At 42.8% G+C, this 25,923-nt stretch overlaps 2 protein-coding genes and 1 long non-coding RNA gene across 6 annotated transcripts; 1 reads left to right on the forward strand and 2 right to left on the reverse strand.

The window, feature by feature from the left end:
• Positions 1 to 333: 333 nt before the first annotated feature.
• Positions 334 to 2,759, reverse strand: mrpl48 (mitochondrial ribosomal protein L48). Its single transcript, XM_029670860.2, has 8 exons — positions 2,234 to 2,759; positions 2,045 to 2,097; positions 1,876 to 1,907; positions 1,626 to 1,714; positions 1,348 to 1,517; positions 1,031 to 1,133; positions 832 to 921; positions 334 to 688 (listed from the first exon to the last, which is right to left on the reverse strand). Exons 1-8 carry the CDS (start codon positions 2,252 to 2,254, stop codon positions 614 to 616), a joined length of 633 nt encoding a protein of 210 aa, XP_029526720.1. The 5' UTR covers positions 2,255 to 2,759; the 3' UTR covers positions 334 to 613.
• A 510-nt stretch (positions 2,760 to 3,269) lies between these two features.
• LOC115135784 (ras-related protein Rab-6A) lies at positions 3,270 to 23,964 on the forward strand. 4 transcript variants are annotated; one of them, XM_065023659.1, is made up of 9 exons: positions 3,270 to 3,826; positions 15,576 to 15,634; positions 15,961 to 16,014; positions 17,172 to 17,277; positions 19,005 to 19,116; positions 20,420 to 20,513; positions 20,970 to 21,063; positions 21,873 to 21,939; positions 22,150 to 23,964. In XM_065023659.1, exons 1-7 carry the CDS (start codon positions 3,757 to 3,759, stop codon positions 21,027 to 21,029), a joined length of 555 nt encoding a protein of 184 aa, XP_064879731.1. In that variant the 5' UTR covers positions 3,270 to 3,756; the 3' UTR covers positions 21,030 to 21,063; positions 21,873 to 21,939; positions 22,150 to 23,964. The 4 variants fall into 4 exon arrangements, with proteins under 4 accessions (XP_064879731.1, XP_064879732.1, XP_029526721.2 ...); XM_029670861.2 differs by lacking the exon at positions 20,970 to 21,063 and having other exon boundaries at positions 3,282 to 3,826; XM_029670863.2 differs by lacking the exon at positions 20,420 to 20,513 and having other exon boundaries at positions 3,282 to 3,826.
• Positions 21,007 to 22,460, reverse strand: LOC115135785 (uncharacterized). The gene is made up of 2 exons (XR_003864529.2): positions 22,388 to 22,460; positions 21,007 to 21,900 (listed from the first exon to the last, which is right to left on the reverse strand). It is a non-coding gene; the product is annotated as an uncharacterized LOC115135785 (long non-coding RNA).
• Positions 23,965 to 25,923: the final 1,959 nt, after the last annotated feature.

Raw genomic sequence — 25,923 nt, forward strand, 5'->3', positions numbered from 1 at the left:
GGCGTGTCAACTTTGACTGGTAGTGTATAGAACCTTCCAGCCCCATCTGGGATATGGATGCCTAATGCTGTTATGATAAAATCACCTGGGATATGGATGCCTAATGCTGTTATGATAAAATCACCTGGGATATGGATGCCTAATGCTGTTATGATAAAATCACCTGGGATATGGATGCCTAATGCTGTTATGATAAAATCACCTGGGATATGGATGCCTAATGCTGTTATGATAAAATCACCTGGGATATGTATGCCTAACGTTGTTATAATAAAATCACCTGGGATATGGATGCCTAATGCTGTTATGATAAAATCACCTGGGAGCATGAGCAGCAGTGTGCAGTGTTTTTATTTCTCATGAATTAACCTACAACTCCAGCACCTGCAAAAAGAACCTGGATGTGCGTATGCTCTTCAGCTTTTGGACAAAGTCCTACATTCCCCACAATTCATTTACAATATGTACACGTCATGATTACAAAAAACAGCACTATTGTGAGGAAAAAAAGACGCATTGGCATCCACTGCTTCAAATGTGACAAAGTAGAGGTCAGAAAAAGTATGATGACAGTTGAGGTAAAAGGGTGGGGTGGACAGTGTTTTTCCTCTCACTAGGTCATCTGTGCCATCAGTCCCTCTAGCTCTGGACGCGCCTTGAAACGGGCTTGGTAATCTGCCTCTGTGTGCTGGGAAACAGACAAGCAAGTGTTATGTCACTGAAAAATAACTAACAAATGACAACAACAAAAAAGTGTACATACTGTAGATATGACCCTTGTGCAAAAGAAAAGTAATGCAGAGGTCAAGACCATAGATGTCATATGCTCACCAGCTTTACAGAGAGTTGAATCCCCTCTGGCTGATTCTTTAACAGGACCTCCATAAAGGTGGGGCATAATGTGGCGTTTAGTTGGCTGAGCTGTAAACAAAACACTTATCAATGCTCTCTCTAGAGTGAAAAGCTGTTTGTCAGTGCAACTGCCAAAAGTTCAGAGAACAAATTATCATCACTAAAAACACTCCATTACCTGAACAATTCGCTCATGGGTCTTGAGGATGGCATCTACATACATCTTGGTCCCTTGCTCTGGCATGACCATGACTTCCATGCTCTTAGTGGGCAATGCATAGCTGAGAGGAGAATAGTGTTAGTTCATCCCTTTAAGGTTAGTTAGTTAACCAATGATTCAAAGACATTGGATGATGTAATCCCATGCTACGAAAGAGGGCCAAATGTGTGCCTCCTATTGAATCATTATGAACTTTGCGACAGAGACATGTATATTTGGGCCATCAAATCTTTGAGTGAGGCCAGTAACACAGTGTCTTAAAGTCTACCTCTCACCTCTCAGCCACTTTGACACCTAGGCGGTTGCAGAGATTGTGGATGTACTGGGAGTAGTGCTCCACTAGGATCATGTCATACCCAGACACTTTCACATTCAGAGTCCCGTACTCTGCATCTGTTGCAGTTTTGATCTGCTTCATCTGCTGTCTCTCTTTCTTTTTCTTTGGCTGAAGGCACAATAAATGTTCTATAAGCAAGTAGATATGCTAACAGTGTAAGCCGGTGGCTTCAGTATTAGAGAGTATAATTAAGTGATCTACTAAGGACAGTCTTACCGCTTCTTTGGGTAACAGGTGCTTATATTTGCCAATCCCATGAGTAGGCATGGTCCTGTATTGTCGCTCATTGGAAAAAGCCAGACTCCCTGTAGAAAACAGTTATCCAGCCAAACAGCTTACATACACTTAGGTAATTATATAAGTGGCAATATAACGTTCAGGATATAGTCACTTCCTAAGACTTAACTAGAAAGTCTAAATTGATACACAACAGTAACTAACTATTGTTATTGGTGGGAGGACTTACCCTGAATCGGATGTTGCACTGATACTGATGCCCTTAAAATAAACATCGGAAACATTAGACACGTTGAAATGTCGCTAGCTAACACCTCATCGAATGAAACTTGATGTGGTAATTATTGTGTCCTGTAGCAACCAGCAATTGGCTGCCTATATGCTTTTAACTAATTTACCGGAACAACAATCCTGCTTGGTCCAACACACGTGAATGAAGTGCGAAGGAAGCCTGTAACGGGATAGAAGATAAACAAGTGTTTTAATATGCGGACATGTTTGACCTTCCTTCTTGCTAGCCAGCTAGCTAACGTTACATCAACAATAAAAATGTGACAAACGCCATTTATGAGTAGAAGACACACTACCTTGCGAATGACAGGATTCATTGCTTCAAATTTAAGATGAAGTAATCACTTCACAACAAATCTCGAAATTATATTAGATTCACAATTTTGCAGAAGCTAGTTGTTGCACAAGAGGTTCTGAGAAGAATGCTTCCGGTTGGTCCAACTGACTAAAATGTGCTATGGAACAAGGACAATATCTTATTTCCGCTTTCAAATGTGTTTGCTTTAAATTGTATTTAATATATGCATCAAAGAGAAACCTAGACGAGTATGAGGGTATTGGATGCAGCCAAATAAGTGTATAATATGTAATTATTGCTCACAGCACAATGTCATTGTGAAAGAAAAGAAAGACGGCATTGCGTTCAAAGTCCGATGCTGGCCCTGGAAACGTGGCGTCCTCGTCAAGCAACCTGCATCTTACTCCCCTTTCATCTGACATATTATGCTCGGATGTGTAGTTACATTGCATTACAATGCAAAAACTTCGTTCCCATAACAATTTACATGGAATTTCATGAAATATCCAAATTCCACCAATCGTTCACCTCAGGACGTGAGAACCAAAGCAACACATTTAGACACTGATCCCCATTATGAAATAGCTACTATATTATTGACGGGTATATATTGGAAAGTTTATGTGGCAGGATCACCAAATGGGTGCGTTCGTAAATTCACTCTGGCTATCTACTCCAATTTCAGAGCACTCTCGTCTGAGTGTACCAGAGCGCAGAATAACTGAGGAATTTACGAAAGCATAACACCCGTGGAATATGACCGGTGTCAGTAAACGTAATTAAATTGTTGGCAGCAGCATAGTTACAGTCAACAACGCTCTAAAACACATGACAACAGCCTAACCAGCTCTGCTAGTAGGACGAGTAAAATGGTCAGTGTGAGGTGTTCTCTCATTTGTGTCTGGACGTAGCTAGCCAACTTTAGCCAATAGTTTGGGTGCTTGACTGTCATAACACTCGGATTTAACCCTACCCCTCGGCCAGAACTTGATGGCCCCGAGTGCGAAACGCTCTGAATTTATGAACGGCACAGTCTGACATGGCATTCCAGAGTGGATTTGCGAACACACCCGTAATTTACGCCACTGCATCGGAATGCCACAGTCGCTTTGGATTGGTGGAGCCTTGTGCCAGTCGTCGAACACATTAGGTCGTGACAAACATCCTCTGAAACAACTAGCTAGCAGCGATGGAGTGGGAGTGCTGAGGTAGTTAGTTCGTGAGCGAGTCACAAACAAGTCAGCTGAGTGTTCAAGAAGCCAGTATCTATTAGCTAGTTATTTAGCTAGAAACTCACCGATTGCCAGTCAAGCCAAGAAATTGCAGTTTAGAAGCATTGCTGCTATTGCTGTTAGCTAGCTAGTTAGTTCTTACGGCACAACCCCTTCAACTTGTCAACTGGGCTGGCTAGCTAGTAGGGATTTAGCTAGCTCACTAAAGTAAGGGGTAGTGTGTTTTTTATCCCCACACCGTGGGCCACAGTCTACAACTTGCCTTTGCCTGCCTAACAACATTGCAGTCATGTCCGCGGCAGGAGACTTCGGAAACCCTCTAAGGAAATTTAAATTGGTCTTTCTTGGCGAACAGAGCGGTAAGTGAACACTGACCTGTGTGGGGTAACGACTAACGCGTTTTATGTGGTCATCAGCGTGCCAATTTAGCTATTAAATGGCTAGCAAATGCCATCAATCATCATGGGCGAGTCCCTTAATTTAATCGATATCCACCAACTGCCATGATATAGAGACCATGGCGATTTAAATTATCTTAATAGCTACGATCAGTGATATTGAACCTATCCGTGATATCAAGTGTTTTAACGTTAGCTACTTTGTTGCTAGCTACCGTTAGCTGGTAAACGTTAGTTAACCTTAATGGTTAGCAGCTTTACCTGGCTAACTATCATATCATTTTTTTTTAGACTTTAAACTTACTAGCCGAGCTAGTTAACAAGCTGTTGGGAGACGCGTTGTTTCTAGTTCACCCAATCAGTCAGGTCAGTAGTCGGGTTGTAACGACGTTAACTAAAATCATTAACGTTAACTAGTTAGCCAGCTGCTACATACTACTGAATATGTTTTTATTTCACCTTTATTTAACCAGGTAGGCTAGTTGAGAACAAGTTCTCATTTTAAACTGCGACCTGACCAAGATAAAGCAAAGCAGTTCCACACAACACAGGTACACATGGAATAAACAAACATACAGTAGAAAAGTCTATATACAGTATCGAAGTAATTACAATATACCAATTAAACACGAGTGATAGATGTGCAGAAGATGAATGTGCAAGTAGAGATACTGGGGTGCAAATGAGTCGGATAAATAAATACAGTATGGGGATGAGGTAGTTGGATGGGCTGTTTACAGATGGGTTATGTACAGGTGCAGTGATCTGTGAGCTGCTCTGACAGCTGGTGCCTAAAGCTAGTCAGGGAGATGAGTCTCCAGTGATTTTTGCAGTTCGTTCCAGTCATTGGCAGCAGAGAACTGGAAGGAGAGGCGGCCAAAGGAGGAATTGGCTTTGGGGGTGACCAGAGCGATATACCTGCTGGAGTGCGTGCTAAGGGTGGGTGCTGCTATGGTGACCAGTGAGCTAAGGCGGGGCTTTACCTAGCAAGGACTTGTAGATGACCTGGAGCCAGTGGGTTTGGCGACAAATATTTATTTTTATTTCACCTTTATTTAACCAGGTAGGCTAGTTGAGAACAAGTTCTCATTTGCAACTGCAACCTGGCCAAGATAAAGCATAGCAGTGTGAACAGACAACACAGACACAGAGTTACACATGGAATAAACAAGTCAATAACATAGTAGGGGGGAAAAATAATCTACACTGCTCAAAAAAATAAAGGGAACACTAAAATAGCATGACCTCCCTACAACGCCTGGGCATGCTCCTGATGAGGTGGCGGATGGTCTCCTGAGGGATCTCCTCCCAGACCTGGACTAAAGCATCCGCCAACTCCTGGACAGTCTGTGGTGCAACGTGGCGTTGGTGGATGGAGCGAGACATGTTGTCCCAGATGTGCTCAATTGGATTCAGGTCTGGGGAACGGGCGGGCGAGTCCATAGCATCAATGCCTTCCTCTTGCAGGAACTGCTGACACACTCCAGCCACATGAGGTCTAGCATTGTCTTGCATTAGGAGGAACCCAGGGCCAATCGCACCAGCATATGGTCTCACAAGGGGTCTGAGGATCTCATCTCGGTACCTAATGGCAGTCAGGCTACCTCTGGCGAGCACAAATAAATGCCACCCCACACCATGACTGACCCACCGCCAAGCCGGTCATGCTGGAGGATGTTGCAGGCAGCAGAACGTTCTCCACGGCGTCTCCAGACTGTCACGTCTGTCACGTGCTCAGTGTGAACCTGCTTTCATCTGTGAAGAGCACAGGGCGCCAGTGGCGTATTTGCCAATCTTGGTGTTCTCTGGCAAATGAAAAACGTCCTGCACGGTGTTGGGCTGTAAGCCCAATCCCCACCTGTGTACGTCGGGCCCTCACCACCCTCATGGAGTCTGTTTCTGACCGTTTGAGCAGACACATGCACATTTGTGGCTTGCTGGAGGTCATTTTGCAGGGCTCTAGCGGTCCTGCTGCTGGGTTGTTGCCCTCCTACGGCCTCCTCCACGTCTCCTGATGTACTGGCCTGTCTCCTGGTAGCGCCTCCATGCTCTGGACACTACGCTGACAGACACAGCAAACCTTCTTGCCACAGCTCGCATTGATGTGCCATCCTGGATGAGCTGCACTACCTGAGCCACTTGTGTGGGTTGTAGACTCCGTCTCATGCTACCACTAGAGTGAAAGCACCGCCAGCATTCAAAAGTGACCAAAACATCAGCCAGGAAGCATAGGAACTGAGAAGTGGTCTGTGGTCACCACCTGCAGAACCACTCCTTTATTGGGGGTGTCTTGCTAATTGCCTGTAATTTTCACCTGTTGTCTATTCCATTTGCACAACAGCATGTGAAATTTATTGTCAATCAGTGTTGCTTCCTAAGTGGACAGTTTGATTTCACAGAAGTGTGATTGACTTGGAGTTACATTGTGTTGTTTAAGTGTTCCCTTTATTTTTTTTGAGCAGTGTACATTGTGTGCAAAAGGCATGAGGAGGTAGGCAACAAATAGGCCATATGAGTGAATAATTACAATTTAGCAGATTAACACGAGTGATAAATGATCACATGAACATGTGCAGGTAGAGATACTGGTGTGCAAAAGAGCTGAAAAAGAAAGAGCTGAAAAGTAAATAATATAGTATATATAATATATATAACAGTATGGGGCTGAGGTAGGTAAATTGGGTGGGCTATATACCGATGGACTATGTGTAGCGATCGGTTAGCTGCTCAGATAGCAGATGTTTAAAGTTGGTGAGGGAGATAAAAGTTTCCAACTTCAGAGATTTTTGCAATTCGTTCCAGTCACAGGCAGCAGAGAACTGGAAGGAAAGGCGGCCAAATGAGATTTTGGCTTTAGGGATGATCAGTGAGATACACCTGCTGGAGCGCGTGCTATGGGTGGGTGTTGCCGTCGTGACCAGTGAACTGAGATAAGGCGGAGCTTTACCTAGCATAGACTTGTAGATGACCTGGAGCCAGTGGGTCTACCGACGAACATGTAGCGAGGGCCAGCCGACTAGAGCATACAGGTCGGAGTGGTGGGTGGTATAAGGTGCTTTAGTAACAAAATGGATGGCACTGTGATAAACTGCATCCAGTTTGCTGAGTAGAGTATTGGAAGCTATTTTGTAGATGACATCGTCGAGGATCGGTAGGATAGTCAGTTTTACTAGGGTAAGTTTGGAGGCGTGAGTGAAGGAGGCTTTGTTGCGAAGTAGAAAGCCGACTCTAGATTTGATTTTGGATTGGAGATGTTTGATATGAGTCTGGAAGGAGAGTTTGCAGTCTAGCCAGACACCTAGGTACTTATAGATGTCCACATATTCTAGGTCGGAACCATCCAGGGTGGTGATGCTAGTCGGGCGTGCGGGTGCAGGCAGCGAATGGTTGAAAAGCATGCATTTGGTTTTACTAGCGTTTAAGAGCAGTTGGAGGCCACGGAAGGGGTGTTGTATGGCATTGAAGCTCGTTTGGAGGTTAGATAGCACAGTGTCCAAGGAAGGGCCACAAGTATACAGAATGGTGTCGTCTGCGTAGAGGTGGATCAGGGAATCGTCCGCAGCAAGAGCAACATCATTGATATATACAGAGAAAAGAATCTGCCCGAGAATTGAACCCTGTGGTACCCCCATAGAGACTGCCAGAGGACCGGACAGCATGCCCTCCGATTTGACACACTGAACTCTGTCTGCAAAGTAGTTGGTGAACCAGGCAAGGCAGTCATTAGAAAAACCGAGGCTACAGAGTCTTCCGATAAGAATATGGTGATTGACAGAGTCGAAAGCCTTGGCCAGGTCGATGAAAACGGCTGCACAGTACTGTCTTTTTTATCGATAGCGGTTATGATATCGTTTAGTACCTTGAGCGTGGCTGAGGTGCACCCGTGAACGGCTCGGGAAACCGGATTGCACAGCGGAGAAGGTACGGTGGGATTCGAGATGGTCAGTGATCTGTTTGTTGACTTGGCTTTCGAATAACTTAGATAGGCAGGGCATGATGGATATAGGTCTGTAACAATTTGGGTCCAGGGTGTCTCCCCCTTTTGACTGCGGCATCTTTCCAATCCTTGGGGATCTCAGATGATACGAAGGAGAGGTTGAACAGGCTGGTAATAGGGGTTGCGACAATGGCGGCGGACAGTTTCAGAAATAGTGTCCAGATTGTCAAGCCCAGCTGATTTGAATGGGTCCAGGTTTTGCAGCTCTTTCAGAACATCAAGTTAAAATAAGTGTTCATTCAGTATTGTTGTAATTGTCATTATTACAACAACAACAAATTGTCAGATTTAATCGATATAGGCTTTTATTGGTCCTCCAATAATCGGTATCGGCGTTGAAACCTCTAGTATGGAGGTGGGCTAGAAGTCAATCGGTTCCTTTCATTGTAGGCAAGGCTATAAAATAGTATATCCTATATACCACTGTCAGCAACAAACATCCCCCTCTAACCAGAACCCATGCTACATTTCAATGAGGTTTATGTGTTTTGTTTGTGCTGCTGACAAACGTGTGTGATGTGTTTCTGTTGAGACTGGGGGAAGGGAGGAGTAATGTGGATAATATACTGCTGTGATTTATTTTGTGTTCTGTCCCAGAGGAATGAAGCCTGACCTCTGACCCCTCGCAACTATTTATGTAAGCAGGGATTTCTGCACTGGTGTGAGAGGTGAACACTGGATCAGAGTGTGCACACATTAGGTCTAGTCAGTTTAAGTCCCTCACCGCTGGGAAACACACACGACAGACTTCACACTCATATGTTTTTGACTGACATGTCTGTGTCCACAGACGCGTATGGCAATGGGTCTAGATTTAAGTGACTACTTCTCAGGTGTTTTCGCCATTAGATCTTATCAGTGTAATTACTTCTTGCATAATTGAAAGGATGGCCTGGTCCTAAACCCAGACCCTCCCAAGTTAGGCCTAACCTTCCCTATAATTATGAGATTATTGACTGGTTCCCAATTTCCAACCTGGCCATCGTATTACTCTGGCCACCTAATCATCCCCAGCATCCAGTTGGCTTGTTGAACTTCTCATCTCCCCAGAAACTCTTTCCTGGGTTGTTGATAGTGTTCTCACCTCTTAGACAACTTACCTGGTAAGTAAAAAGAATGCTAAAAACAAACAGCTCTCTTGCTAGCAGACATGTAAGCATGTTTCTATTTATTAAAGGAAAGACCAAATACATGTTTGTTTTTTTTGGGAAGTGGTGGGCCTCTAAATGTAACATTCTTTTTAACTTTCCTAACTGCAGACCATCTTAGTCTATTCTCATTGAAGAGACCTGAAGTGGAGATATCAGGCCAAAATTTCAATTGACATAAATATGTACATTACTGACTCGCGAGACTACAATACACATTGGCCAAAGCACCTTTCTTTCTTGTACCAACGGACAGTTTGAGTGCAGATTGTCAAGCCACACTTTGTGGCTTGTAAATGTAAATGAGTAGAACAAGTCCCCAGTGCAGTCAGGGCACACGCATGCATACAGTGGATGTCTTCACTGTGTCATTGTCTGCAGCAGTATCTTCTAACATGTGGGTCGTCTTCATATTGACTCCTAAAGTAGACATGTTTTCCTTCTTCTGTCAGCTGTCTAGTCCAGAGGTCGACCGATTATGATTTTTCAACTCCGATACCGATTATTGGAGGACCAAAAAAAAGTCGATACTGATTAATCGGCCATTTTTATTCATTTTTTTACAATGTTTTTATTTGTAATAATGACAATTACAACAATACTGAATGAACACTTATTTTAACTTAATATAATACATTAATAAAATCAATTTAGCCTCAAATAAATAATGAAACATGTTCAATTTGGTTTAAATAATGCAAAAACAAAGTGTTGGAGAAGAAAGTAAAAGTGCAATATGTGCCATGTAAGAAAGCTAACGTTTAAGTTCCTTGCTCAGAACATGAGAACATATGAAAGCTGGTGGTTCCTTTTAACATGAGTCTTGAATATTCCCAGGTAATAAGTTTTAGGTTGTAGTTATTATAGGAATTATAGGACTATTTCCCTCGATCCCATTTGTATTTCATTAACCTTTGTTCTTATAGGCACTTTAGTATTGCCAGTGTAACATTATAGCTTCCGTCCCTCTCCTCGCTCCTCCCTGGGCTCGAACCAGGAACACAACGACAACAGCCACCCTCTAAGCAGCGTTACCAATGCAGAGCAAGGAAAACAACCACTCCAAGGCTCAGAGCGAGTGACGTTTGAAACGCTATTAGCGCGCGCTAACTAGCTAGCCATTTCACTTCGGTTACACCAGCCTCATCTCGGGAGTTGATAGGCTTGAAGCAATAAACAGTGCAATGCTTGATGCACAACGAAGAGCTGCTGGCAAAACGCAAAGAAAGTGCTGTTTGAATGAATGTGTAAGCACCTGCTTCTGCCTACCACTGCTCAGTTAGAAACTTAGATACTTGTATGCATGCTTGTATGCTCAGTCAGATTATATGCAACGCAGGACACGCTAGATAATATCTAGTAATACCATCAACTAGTGATTATGATTGATTGTTTTTATAAAATAAGTTTATTGCTAGCTAGCTAGCAACTTGCTTATTGCATTCACGTAACAGGCAGTCTCTTTGTGGAGTGCAACGAGAGAGAGGCAGGTCGTTATAGCGTTGGACTTGTTAACTGTAAGGTTGCAAGATTGGATCCCCCGAGCTGACAAGGTGAAAATCTGTCATTCTGCCCCTGAACCAAGGCAGTTAACCCACCGTTCCTAGGCCCTCATTGAAAATAAGAATGTGTTCTTAACTGACTTGCCTAGTTAAATAAAAGTGTAAAAATTGGCGCCCAAAAATACTGATTTCCGATTGTTATGAAAACTTGAAATCGGCCCTAATTAATCGCCCATTCCGATTAATCGGTCGACCTCTAGTCTAGTCCCCTCAGTCTTTGGGTGGGGTCTCTCTCAATCCCAGCTGGTCTGCCCTGTGTAGTGCATACCCTCCTCCCAAGCAGCACTGACCCCTCTGCCCAGAAAAATGGGGAAGGGGGCAGTCCTGAACTCAAAAAGGTTATGGTTTTCCTCTCAGGAATGGTAGAGGTGGGGCATGGAATGAGTCAAGTCCTATCTTCTAATTTTAGGGAGTACCACAGATGGTGTGGTGAGGAAGGCACAAGGAGGCTGAAGAAATTCTGCTTGGTCCCTAAACCCCTCATGGACTTCTTCAAATGCACCATTGAGAGCATCCCGTTGAGCTGTATCATCGCCTGGTACAGCAACTCCAGGGCCATCAGACTGTTATTCACTGCTAGCCGGTCTCTGGCCAGTTCCCTGCCCTGAACTTTAGTCAACCGCCTTAGCCGAATGCCCATACGTGCATCATACACTATGTACCAAACATTAAGAACACCTGCCCATTATTGAGTTGTTTTTGCCCTCAGAACAGCCTCCATTCGTCGTGGCATGGACTCTACAAAGGTGCCGATAGTGTTCCACAGGGATGCTGGCCAACGTGTACTCTAATGCTTCCCGCAGTTGTCAAGTTGGCTGGATGCCCTTTGGGTGGTGGACCATTCTTGATACAAACAGGAAACTGTCAAGTGTGATACTCGGCAGTGTTGCAGTTCTTGGCAGAAACTGGTGCTTCTGGCACATACTACCATACCCGATCAAAGGCACTTAAATATTTTGTCTTGCCCATCCACCCTCTGAATGGCACACACACAATCATGTCTCAGGGCTTAAAAATCCTTCTACCCTGATTGAAGTGAATTTAACAAGTGACACCAATAAGGGATCATAGCTTTCACCTCAGTCGGTCATGGAAAGAGCAGGTGTTTTTAATGTTTTGTACTCTGTATCTACTGTATTCTAGTCAAGGCCTATTCCTATAGAACTACTGCTGTACACACCTTTACTATTCGTATACTGCCCATAATGTTTATACACACCATCATATATATTTATATCCCGGACTCTGACATTGCTCGTTCTAATATTTATTAATTCCTTCCTTTTGAGGGGGAGATTTGCATGTTTTTATTGACATATATTACTGCAATGTTAGTGCAGCTAGGAACAAACATTTCGCTACACCTGTGAAAACATCTAAATATGTGTATGCGACCGATTTAGTTTTAATATGGGCTATGGGGAAAGCTGTACCGCTTGATTGGGAATCCAGCCATTTTGTTTTCTCTGCCTCTCTCCCTCCATTTCTCCCTTTGGCAGCTACAAGGTATTCTGTCAAATCATGGCATTTTCATACACTGGTCAGCGTTAGTGGCTCCACAGAATGATTTAACTGTAATTGGGGACCTTTGCCATCTGGCATTCCTGTCACAAGAATGTCACTCTTATCTTCCCTTCCATACTTAGCCCATGCTGGGGATTGGTGTCACATGTCCTGCTTTTCATCTATGTACACTCAATGGCGTGAGAGCTGCTCCATTCTCTTGCATTCAAGGAGAAGTTTTCAGCTTCATTGCTCTGCCCACAGACAAAAAGCAGCCATGGGACCACTCATTGTCATATTTTAGAGGTCACCTCTTCAAGTCTGTATTTAACTTCCATTGATGCCCATTTTGATTGTCTGTTTGCTATCAGGAGAGAACCAGGCAGAACGAGATTAGGCATATTGTCTGAGGAATGGGTTATTGAAAAGAGTTTGGTATTTGTCTGGTCACAAAGAGAAGTAATGTAAGACGATGTCATGCCAACTACATTGTGATGAAGAGAATGGAGTGAGAGAAGGCATAAGGCCTCTAGATTGCTCCCTCTGACCCCAACTCTGGCACACATTCGTGTGTGTGTAGATATCTCGATCGATGGAACAGATTGCTTAGAGGCCTGTGTGCACTGTGATTCTGAACACTGCTGTGTTATGGAGAGCTCTGCTCAGGATCCACGAGTTGAGGCCTGACCAGCCATGAGCAACAGTGGTAGTATGATAAAGGGGTTGGGAGGGAGGGGGAGGTTCTATTGGAAATGAATACTTGTGCATTCCACCATGTGGTAGACTGGAGCAATGAAACAAAATTACTGTTTTTTTTTTTGTATTTTTTTTTCTCCCTGTTTTAATCCCTCCCTAATTTCCCTTGAGGTGTTGTCACATGCCAGTGCAGGGCGAGGGAGAAACAGTGAGGGGGAGTGTTGGTGGCAGAGATCCAGGTTAATTGACATTAATAGACTGACCAGGTGAAAACTGTCATGGAAAGAGCAGGTGTTCATAATTTATTTTGTACACTCACTGTACTTGGCCGTTTTTGAGTATGCAAAAATATTTTTAATACTTTAAAATGCCCGGATGTCATACTCATTTCAGCTTTGACAACAGCTGATCAGTTAGATATGGGGATGCGCTACCAAAATCAACAAATGGCAGGAAACAATGCATTTACACACAATGCATTCTCAGTATGCAAAAATAGGATGTTTAATAGTATGCAAACATTTTGAAAATCAAGTATGGTTTAAATGTTACGTTATGTCTGGGTCGACACTGATAATCTCCCAGCATTTTTTTTTTCTGAAGTCAATTCAAAAACCCTTCAGGATTTTGTATGGCATTTTTTACTGATCTCTCCCTTAAAGTGCAGACTTGGCAGACGGCTCCTCATGGACTCTTACTCCAGGCCTCTTGGTTGGTGGAGTCAAGTCATAAGGTAGTGGTGAGCTGTGGGCTTTGGCCAGAAAACAGATGGTGCACCTCAGCAAATTGTCTGAGGAGTTGCTGAGTTTGGAGGATTTGCAGGACCAAATCAGGCTAGAACATGTCTTATGTTCGCTATGTGAAATGACTCCACACTGGTCTGGTGAGGTGTGTAGTACTGTGTCTGTTCTGCCAGCACTCTTCAAGACTAATCAGGGCCATAGCCAGGGATTGAGTTTTAGTTTTGTCCTGAGTGGGTCATGTACTAACTACATTTCTATACCATTTTAAAAACTCTCAAATCGAGAACAGCAGAAACAAGAGAACAGCAGAAACCAGCGAAAATGGCCCCAGCACTTATCATGGCTCTTGTCGCTTAATTCACCACAGTCCATCTACAGACCCATAGCATGTTAGTGAAACAATTAGCTGCTACACGTTAACTCGCATTAACTCAGCACTATCATTTCATACTTACAGAGGGATCTGTTAGCAGAAAAAGTATTTTATAGACAAAGGATAAACAAATAAGTTTGCTTTACAGAGCTTTTTTTTTTGGCACAGAGGTACAGCTAATTTCCTGCAATTCTCCACATTTTGCCATTACATATGCCATGTTAATATGATATCTGAGAAGTGATTAACAAAATCAGAGGCCCACTGGAGGCCGGGGCGGGGCCCTGGTCGGTAATTCGGCCATGAATACTAAAAGGTACTATGGCTGGCTAGACTAATTGAGTGACTGTCAGTGACCACATTTACATGCACACCAATATCCTGTTATTGTTTTGGATACTAAAGTACTGTTTTTGAGTTGATGCACATAAACATCATATCCCATTTACAATAACCTGAGGAAGCTTGTATCCCGGTTATGAGAAACCTGGATAAGATGCCTGGGATAGGCTGATCTAAGATGGGATACTGTGGCATGTTAACATCTTATCCCCTTTACTGTTGCGGTCTACACAGGCTCAGTGAAGCATTTCATGGGTGTTGTGATGTTTTCATCTGATTGTCAAACAAATCACTTCATAAAGTAGGCTACCTGCCCATTTTGCTCCACCATAATAATTCCATAATTTAGACTACTGTAATTTACTACTGGCTAATTTCACCCTAATTTACACAAGTTTCTGCTTATAATTTCTGATATTTGGTAGGCCATTTGTTTGTCAACTATAGTTTGATGCATGTAGTTTCTCTTCTGTCATAACTTGTTGCCCAGAAGACTAAATAGTGTAATGATCAGCAGAATGTTTCACATAAATAGAATGAATGCATTGTTCATCTTGGTAACACCGGTAAAGTTGTCCGTTTCATTTAGGGACCGGGGAAAAACACCAACTCTAAAACAGTGGAAAGATCGATCCTGTGCAAAATGTCCAAATGCCATCACTTTGACCGGTTTTAAGGAAATGAAAAGCTGAGAAAATGACGAAACCTATTTCTGTTAAGACTTCGGCTAGTCTTGGGTGCATATTTTGTGGTTAAAATACAGTCTGCTTGCATAAGTGTCAAAGATAATGCGTGTGTAATGTGTTTTCTCAAGAGATGCTGAAAGAAAGAAATTATATTTCTCCACTCCTGTTTGTTCTCCGCTAACATTTGTTGTATAATTTAACTGCAAGAAATGCATAATTCTGTGAGTTTATATTGTATTACTCTACATGTGAGTGGGTATAGGCTTACCATCAGTGTTTATATTTCAGTTCCTATTCCTTTAACCAATATACTTAAAGGAGGAATATTGTGTTAATTCATGGTCAGTGATACTCGTGAGGCGGGATATCAAAGGTGCATGTAAACGGCGTATCCCGAATAAGACCTGAAGTGAGAGATGAGCTACTATCCCAAATACTGTGCACATGTTATTTTAGTCATTAAGTGACTTATATCAAGAGGAAAACTGCAGATGCACAACCAACTTTCAAAATTGTACCTTGTGTATTCTAACGCAACAGTAAGTTGAGACCCAGACTGGGTTCCTAAAAATACATCAAATTGGGGGAAATGACAGCGATCCGGACTTCTGTGTCCTTATGTAGCCATGTTGGGCCTAACTCGTGTCTTGTGTTTTTCAGTGGGGAAGACTTCATTGATTACCAGGTTCATGTACGACAGCTTCGACAACACCTACCAGGTGAGGCTAGACCACACAGACACCATTGAGTCTGGATATGGTAGTCAGGGTTAGGTTTACTACACCGTTGATCTCAATGCCTAACCTTAGTCCTGGTCCTACAACAGGGTGGGCAGACTTGCTCCAGACCAACACTAACACACTTGATTCAGCTAGTCTGTCTTTATGATTAGCCAATTGAATTAGGTCTGATAGTGCTGGGCTCGACTAGGCAATCTGTTTGTTCCTTCATTTTTAGTTTAGTCTTAACTACAGTACTAAAGCTTTATCAATCTACCATCATTGTCAGAAATGTTCTCATTCTTTTCCTTCTTTCTCGTTTCCAGGCCACAATAGGAATAGATTTCCTGTCAAAAACCATGTACCTCGAAGACCGAACAGTAAGTGTTACTTTCTCCTTTTTAAATCTATCTCTCTTGAAATTGTCATATAAAGTGGTAATGTGCTGATTGGGATGTTATGCTGATTGAGATAATATTTTAGTGAGTGTGTTAGTCATGACTCTGGTGTTACTTTTGCTGAGTAATGTTAAATTGCATAATAATGATTTAGAAAATGTCTCTTTTTGAAATGTAAAGATTTACCCATTCATTGGTATGTACGCACCCCCACTCAATCACACAGGTCTCTGAGTCTTTACTGCATTTTTGCCAATAGTGGTTTCTGGGACTTTGGGGATGCTGGGTATCCTGTGACCTGACTGTCTGCTCTAACTGTGTTTTGTCCTGGCCCAGGTTCTCACGCACGCACGTACACACACACACACACACACACACACACACACACACACTAGCGCCTTAAAAGAAGCCGGAGAGCTGCCCTGTCCTGGGCTGGGATTGGATCCTGCCTCTTCCTTCCTGCTAGTTTTCTCTCCTCCATACAAACTCGGTCATTCTTTTCTTCCCTTTTTCCTATCTGCTCATATTCGGTTCATTCTCGTGCTGAAATTCAATATCTAGTGTGAACGAGAGAAGAACCTATTAGAAATGAGGCCTAGTACCCATGATTTCCCTGGCCCTCACCATTCCTCCTATGGTCACACACTCCATGCATGCAGCCTTCTTTCTCTCTCGTTCTCTCTTACTCTCTCGTTCTCTCTTACTCTCTCGTTCTCTCTTACTCTCTCGTTCTCTCTCTCTCTCCTTTTCTCTCCTTCAGAAGTTGATTTTGTTTTATTTCTTTTTGGTTTCTTACCTCATGTTTTCCTTTTCTCATCTACTTTTCATCCTTTCCTTTTCCATTTTATTTTATTTCTCCTCCCATCCGCCACAGATCAGGTTGCAGCTGTGGGATACGGCTGGGCAGGAGCGTTTCCGTAGCCTCATCCCCAGTTATATCCGAGACTCCGCTGCCGCTGTCGTAGTATACGACATCACAAGTAGGTACTCCCCTCCGCGCCCCGCCCACTCGACGTGCGTGCGTGCCCCCCCCCCTTCAACCCTCATCCAGTTCTCCCCTCTCTTACCACCACCTCTTCCTCTTGCCCCTCTCTCCTTCTCCTTCTCTCCCTGTGTGCTGGTGCTAACGTGCTGCTCAGGTGAGGCTGCAGCTTTGGGACACAGCCGGCCAGGAGCGCTTCCGGAGTCTGATCCCTAGCTACATACGAGACTCCACCGTGGCCGTGGTAGTCTATGACATCACAAGTGAGTGCGGTCCCTACTGATGGAAAAGTGATGGAAGGATACCAATCAGAACAAAAAAACATCACCTCATTTTTTGCTACTGGCTCAAGTCCCTTTTCTGTTTTTTCCATTCTCCTTTTTCCCCTGATGCCTTCTGTCCCCTTTTCATGTTTGTGATGTTTTCCTCCCCCTCTTTTTTTTATGTGTCCACTTCTTCTTTATTTGGTCTGCTTTTTGCGTGATTGTAGTCTGTGAATGTTTCCGTATTACATAGACGGGTATTAGTTTGTTAATTGATACCAGAATGACAAAGCATTCGGTAGCATACATACAACCTAATTAGGCTACAGACCAGCTTTCAACAGCAAAAATCAGTTGGTGAAATTTGTTTATAGTAAAAAGCAGTTAAATGTGTCAATAGTTTAGTAGTTTCCTTGATGAATTCCTGTTTTTTTCCAACAGAGCAATCTCATTTCTTTTCAATCCTTCCCCATCTTTATTTTTCTGGACAGTTCTTTTTTGTCCATGGCAACCATGACTTAGGTTTGTCACCCATATACAAAACAATGAAGTGTCTTATTCGTTTCGTTAGAAATAATTGGTATCGGCAGCTTTGATGTTGCTTCAGGGGCCTATTTTGCCCGACATGAAATAACAATGTTCAGTTTTCACTCAATTTTTAGTCTCTCTCCTACAATGTGTCCGTTAGATGATTGGCCATTAGGGGGAGATAAAAGCAGACATGGAGCTGCAGCAGGGCTAGAGGAAAATCAATAGACATCTATTTAACTGGCTCTCCGGGGAGGAAGTCTGACTGTCACTACAGGAAAAACAGACACCACTTCCAGCTGGATAGAGGATAGACTGTTAAATACATATATACAGTCTATGGGCCTCAAACTCAACTCTGGACTCTGAAGCCAGTTTCACTGCTTGTTTTAGTTGTTCCCCTCTAATCAGGGACTGGTTTAGACCTGGGACACCAGGTGGGTGCAATTAATGATCAGGTAGAACAGAAAACCAGCAGGCTCTGGACCTCCATAGGGAATGAGTTGAGTACCCCTGGTCTATGGGATAAACAGACAGGCAGAATACAAGGATATGGATAGATAACATAGTAGCCTAGATGGATGGAGGGTGTAGTGGCTAAATTATCCAATTTAATTGTCCCAAAACAATTATCATCCTAATCCTTTCGCCACAATTGAGTGGTGAAATGTTAGTCTTGACTCATGCAAATCCAATGTCCAGAGTTTGATTCAAGTTGAAAAATAATACATTTATTTGTCATTCTTCTGGTTACAAAATATAAAGAGAACTAACAAAACAAATTCTAATAATTCAAACCAAAAAAACAACAAATGGCACAGTAAGGATGGTCTGGTATTGTGAAAACACTGAGCTGCCATTCCAGTCTCTACCAGTAGGCCTTGGAGTCTGTAGCTTTTAACTGTATTCTGCATCAGCCTGTAGAGGGGGCTACACACACTTGACAGGGGATTAATAGCAAACACACAACAAATTCATTATTCATTTGAAACAAAGATGTACTATTTAACCTATTTGGCTCTTACCCTTGGATAGGAACTGGGAGCTGGATTTACTTAGTTTAATGAGCTTACTTGTCACATTCTCTGTATATTTGTTACTGTCTCTGTCGTTCTGCTTATCACCACAAGTCTGTACTTGTCACAACCTGAATGGAGATGAACATTTATTCTCTCCTCCCTCTCTCCCTCCTGTATCAGATGTCAACTCTTTCCAGCAAACCACAAAATGGATTGATGATGTCAGAACGGAGAGAGGAAGTGATGTCATCATCATGCTGGTGGGAAACAAGACGGACCTTGCAGACAAAAGGTGTGAGTGACATAATAACTGAAGGCTAAAGTCAGTCTAGTGTCAGTAAGCCTGTAGAGCTCTTCAGACCAGGGGCCTCATAACAGTTGAGTCAATTTTACACTAAATATCTTTGTGTGCCATTTCTGAGAAGACTGCGTGTGCACAAAAATATAGAGATTTCTAAACTAGATGCGTGCTGTACATGCATACACATGTTTTCCATTATAAATCAGACCTGTCATAAAACTGCACGCCTGAAAAACGCCCTTCATTCACCTTCTATGGTGTCGATAACACCCTTATTTGCTGTACACTGTGGAAGTATTAGAATTAGGCCAAGATGGCCACTAAAGGAAATAGCAATGGCGAACTTGTTCAAGTGTCTTTGGAGGTGTTGATAGAATGTTTTATTTTGTCGTGACATTTGCTATAGTCTGACCGTTTCTGAAAGACGAAAGCAATTGCAAGTTGTGGACCTGTAATTACTTTAGAATGCAAAGCTAAAATAAATGGATTTAGGCTCTTCGCACTAACTGATGATTGGCTCTTTTTATTACAGTATATTCAGCTACCTGTTTTGTTAATGTGTCATTGTATATTATATATCATATAGTCCTGCTCCTTCTTGCAATGCATTACTTCAACCAGTAGAAACTGTGTACTCATGGTGTAAAGTTTGCAGGAGGATAAGCACATTCTCGCGTTCAGTTTTATAAATGCCATCTTTTGCGTGAGATCTGGCGCATGTGTGTTTTGGGACATATTTTGTACATATGCAAAATTTTCTAGATGAGGCCCCAAGTCCTGGAGGGCTCTCTACATTAGAGCATACTACTGAATCCACTGACTGTAACTGTAGAGCGTTTATTTTTAAGTCAGACCTTTAGTCCCTGCTGTGTTGAGTGAGAAACGCTGTCCTCTAGGTACAGCTGACCAGGGACTTGTTGGCCACAACAAGAGGTCAAACCTCTTCCCTTGATACAGGCCATCTAGAGACGGAACTGTCTGGAGTTGACTAGACCACACACTCTTTCCAGTTTAGCACGACCTAGATATATTATAATTATTCAGAGGTTCAACTGATCATAGCAAGTCTTATCCATTTGTGTGTTCAAACAATTGTGATCGCCAAACCGATCCTTTTTATTTTAACACATGGTTTTCCACTATAACCCCCAATGCTTTTCACCTTAAAACAACTGCTTTGAATTTCTATTCCCATGTTTACTGTATTGACTGCTGTGTTGTATTATTGGTTTTAGATTCTATATGAGCTGACTGTATGCTGTTCATCTTTAACCCTCTTATCTACCTACCACAGGCAAGTTGCTATTGAAGAGGGTGAGAGGAAGGCCAAAGAGCTAAATGTAATGTTTATTGAGACTAGTGCTAAAGCAGGTTACAACGTCAAGCAGGTGAGTTTGTGACTGAGTCGTGCTCTCCGTCCATGCTTCTACTGCTGCTGCCTCGGCTCATCCTCGAAAGGTCACCCATGTTCAGGGGTTAAGGGTCAAATGCTGCAGTAATGCTGCATGGGTAGGTTTAGTTTAGCCCAATCCTTATATGTAAGGTAATTTAGAAGTTCTGAAGTGACTTGCACAGGCACACCGTTCTGTAATACCCATTGATGACCATTTTAGATTTAAGTGCTTTTCATTTGAATCCTATATGGTGTATTGAACCAGGAGCTGAGGTGGTACTCTGAGGTGTTGATGAAGTAGGAGCTGTGTGGGCACTCGACAGAGCAGAGGTTGCAGGAGGAGGAGCAGGAGGAGACACGGCATGTTCATCCTTCACTTCATGATGTTCATTCTCTTTTTCGTTTTCTCGTTCGTGTGTGTGTGTTTGTCCATTGTCGTGTGTCATCACAGACAGATAACCACAGAGGAAGGGGAACAGAGAGCCAAAGAGCTGAATGTTCTTTTTATTGAAACAAGTGCAAAGACAGGCTACAATGTCAAACAGGTAGAGCACAGCGTGTGTGTGACGTGTGCAGTGCTCACGCTTTCTTCTGATAGCTTCTCTCACACGTGTGAATATCACTGTGTGCTGAACACTGGCTTGTATTTACACTAAATGGGCTCCTTGGATTTGATTCAGAGGGTTCTTTGCACCCTGTAGAGGTGTGGGCTCAGAGTTGGTCTGGTGGGTGGGACAGAGTTTAGACTTGTGATCCACACCCCAGGTTTTATTTGAGGTGATTTCTCTAACCACTATCAAATGATTCTATTTAATGCATGATCTATCCAGCAGGTTAATTTATTGGATGGTATTTTACCTCCTTTTAGGAGGAACTGTATATGATTACCGCTGTCTACCTTAAACCAATGAATGAACAAAGCTTGAATCAGTCTGGATTGTATCGTGAGCTCTACAGTAGGTTTGTGTGGAATGCACGCTGTACAGATAATTTATGAGAGGCCTTTATGCAAACCCCCAGGCAAGTAAACATGAATAAAGCAAGCAGTTTCCCCTGTTCACATCAACTGTAAGATAAAAGAATGAGCTCTGATTTGCTGATTAGAATCCTAGATGATTGACCTATCAAACGCACTCAAATTCAAGGCGCAAAGATTCTATGGGGTCTCATTTCTTATGGTGTCAGCCTCTGGACAGGTGAACCTTACAGTTTGCCTGTTTTAAAACATCGTCATTGGAAACATTAAGAAGATCGGAAGCCCAAAGAGCTGCCCTGGCGCCTCTGTGGATGTCAGGGCAGGATGACTGGAGTGGTCTGACTCTGACCGATGAGTTCTGTTCTCTCTTTCCTGCAGCTGTTCTGACGTGTGGCTGCTGCCCTCCCTGGCATGGAGAGCACACAGGACAAGAGCAGAGAAGACAGTATCCTTATTCTACACAGACACACTTGTGTGTATGACTATGCATGTTTTTCAGTGGCAATAGTAGATCTAAATGCTTACAGATTGTACTCAAACATTTAGACACCTATTGGCTAGCTTGTAAACCTATTGAGAAGATGGGAAGTGTTTCAAAGGACTTAATGTTTTCTTGTCTGACCTCCGAGTTGGTCCTTAACCCCTCCTTCCCCAGTGATTGACATAAAGCTGGAGAAGACCCCAGAACAGCCCGTCAGCGAAGGAGGCTGCTCCTGCTAACTCCAGCCTCCGTTTATCACTCTCTCCATCACTGTTTCTCTCTCCTGCGCTTTGTTCTTGATCTTTCTCACCCTGGCTTATCGGCCTCTATACTGTACCTATCCTCTCTGCTCTCCCTCTGAACCCCTTGATTCCTGACTCCTTCACCACAGCCTGAAAGAGAAGAACACTACCTGTCCGTCATCCTTGTCGTCGTGGAATCCCGTCGTGGAATCGCTGAGATTACCTTAAGCATAACAAGCAAAATGTGGATGTGAATGCTATTTTATTTCCGTTGAACTTTAACTCTACTTTGGCAATGAAAAAGGAAATGATTTATTGTAAAATTTTTCAAGCACTGCGTCTTGTTCTGTAATACGCCATGCAAGTGACTCGTTCTTACGTCCTACTTCCGTGTTCATGCCCCTGGTCTTTTACATGGGCCTACAGATATCATCAAATTAATTGAAACGCAGTTATATATTGCGCTTTGTGGATGGAACTACTTCTGCAGATGCATTTTATGACATTTTTGACAATTGAAGACTATTTAAAAAAAGCCTAGAACAGTTAAAAAACGACAAGCCTACTTGCTGCGTCGCTTGCATGGGTATACTCTGGAAATGGTTGGTTACACAGTAGTCAAAAATGATTGCAGCATGTGAGAAACAGACTTCAGAGTAATGGATAACCGAGTGGAATTGTTCTGCCATAAGTGGGCTTAGCAGCCCCCAAGAATATCACCCACTCGGTAAACGTTGAGCACACCAACCGTACCTTTTTACGCCGGTCCCACCACATAGCAGCTACAGTGTCACTCCACCGAAGCATGGTATGACAACACAATGTAGGGAAACCACAAGAACTCTCACACACACACACAGCATGATGACACAATTCCCACCACAACGTGACGCAAAGTAACAATAGAACACAAGGCCAGTTTCACTACCACAACACGACCGTCCTTCATTATTCACCTTGTCCTCACAAATTAATAAAAGGTATCTTCACCTTGGCTGCCATTTTCTATTATATCTCTTGGTTAGATCTTTACTTTTTTCTAAAAGTACAATTATTACCATAGATGAAACGATATTGCTTTGGAGAACGGTACTGTTTGCAAAATGATTTTTGTATATTGAGAAGTATCATATTCAACGCAAACCCAACTTCGTTAGATATGCAGACATGCCTTTTTAAGTGCTCATTGTAATAGGGCTTCCATGGTTTTGGGATTTCCTAGCTTTGTTTGGTTTAATGTTATATCGACACTAGTTATTTTTTTGATCTTTTGTTATTGAGAATTATCTTACATTTTCATTCAATCCACAATGACTTGTAATATTTATTTCGACTGGATCATGTTTATTTTTGTATTACTGTTAATATGATCATTGTTGGGATGATCCCTAAATGATTAGAGTATTTTGTCAACCACCTGATTTTTTTTTTTTTTTTCCCCAAACATGTCCTCCAGCTCTTCAGGTGATGTCACTACCCCTCTAACTCCCCAAAATGTTGATTTGATCAAACTGAAGAAGAAAAAACCACAAACCTGGAGGAAAGTCCAGTAGGGTCTTGGTCCGTAACCTTTTATCTTTGGAATGGTTTTAACTGGAGGTTGGAGGCTGTCTGTGCTGCCACAAGCTCATCATTTGCACTGCTAGAAGTCATCAGTGTCTTATCGTCATCCCCAAGAAAGGTCTGCGTTTAACTGAAATGTCCTTTTTTCATGGTTGAATAAATAGATAAATGCTAGACAAGGAGAGCTGCAAAGTGTGACTCGTCTTATTTCCTGTCAACATGGTGATTCCAGTGTTATATTTGAATTCAATATTTCAAGTCTAAATCATTATTTTATTTTACCTTTTTAACTAGGCAAGGCAGTTAAGAACAAATTCTTATTTCCCCACAACATAATTGGGTCATAGTGGGCAACGTTTTGGCTGTCTATGACACATGGCCAAAACCAGCTGTCGTCCTCAGGCGGAGTGTTTTCTGGTATTGTACTGAAAGTGAAGACAAGGTGAAGGACAACGTATTGGCCTGATGTCAGGGCAGGCTCCATCCTGTTTCAAGGGGAAGGTCTTGGGAAAGGTCAAAGAATGTATACTCTAATCATGCCTGTCTGCACTCACCAGCAACACTGCATCCACTTTCTGACCACCTCTCTGAAACCGCTTCCCAGTAAGTTACAAGACCATTTGTCAGTCAACATATCAGTTAGTGATTACAGCCTCCTCCCTGCTGCCACAGTGCATTACTGGATATTTTCTCAGTGGGTTTGGTCGCCTAAAGTGGAACCGGTAACAGTTGGTACTGATCTGATGCATAAATCAACAATGCCTCTGACTGGAGCCCATCCCTTTACTGGCCTGCTGAGAGCTGGTACAGCCACTGGGTGGCAGCCTCTCCAACGACTGGCCAAGGGGCCATGAGCAGAGAACATTCTACATGAGTTACTGTTCAGAGGATCTATGTCGGTTCCCTGATGAATGTTACCAACACACACACACCTGAGCTCTACACACACATACACCAATCCCTGCTTTCCCCCTTCATAGACACGTTGACCTACGAAGATATGCATCATCTAACGTACTATCACCCACTACCTTATCTACATAGTGTATGGTATGATCGATGACACAATAACTATCATTCCTCTTTTGGTTAAGTGACCCCTATTCTAGTCATGACCGATTCTTAACAGCTTACTATGAGGTAGTGAACAGTGTTCTCTAGTCTACTACAGCACTAGCTGGATCATTTCCCCTGACTTTACACTATTTGTTTGGATTACAATATGTCAGATGTCTTTTCACCCCATTTGATTCACACTGAAGCTTCAAGCAGGAAGCCCTAAATATGGAGTATCAATACAGGATTATGACCAGTGAAGAGCAACATCTGTTAATAATGATCAGCATCTTTGTGACAAGAAAATCATCAAATTTATATTTTTGGAATATCCATTAATCTAAGATAAATATTTCCTGTTAATTCATTGATGCAATTTGGTGTTTCCCTCCATCCAAGGTCATTGATGTAAGAATATTTATTTGTGTGTGCGTGCGTGCACGCTTTTATTTAATTGTAGTGTTCAAAAAAAGCATGTGTGTTTGCTTGTGTGTGTGTGTGTGTGTCTGAGCTGGCTGTTCTAGGTAACTGATGACACACCTGTGTCTCACTCTCTTGTTCCATAGAGGTCTGAATTCATTCAGCCCCAGCCAGCTGAGGACAGCTCTCCACACTATCTCTATGTCACTAACCCAGGCCCAAACACATTCCACTGTCTCAGGACTGATACACCATGTGTCCTTGATGAGGATGATACCCTAAATTACCCCCACGCCCAAGATGCTAAACACACACAATGTTCCCTCTCCGTCCCTATCTGCTCTCTCTATCTCTCTCTCTCACACACACACACACACACACACACACACACACACACACACACACACACACACACACACACACACACACACACACACACACACACACACACACACACACACACACACACACACACACACACACAGAGCTAGATACATTAATTCACTGCAGTGGTTGCTGTGTAAGGTCTGTGGTTGTGAACTTGCTCCCTCTAGCCTGATCCGTGGCTGGTTTTGTATGAGGGTATGCAATATCATTGCATGCACTGTTACCATGGCATCACAGAGGCACATTTCTTACTTACCTCTCACAAGCCTGCATGCAACCT

This window comes from Oncorhynchus nerka, linkage group LG10 (assembly GCF_034236695.1).
Source record: "Oncorhynchus nerka isolate Pitt River linkage group LG10, Oner_Uvic_2.0, whole genome shotgun sequence".
Lineage (NCBI taxonomy): Eukaryota > Metazoa > Chordata > Actinopteri > Salmoniformes > Salmonidae > Oncorhynchus > Oncorhynchus nerka.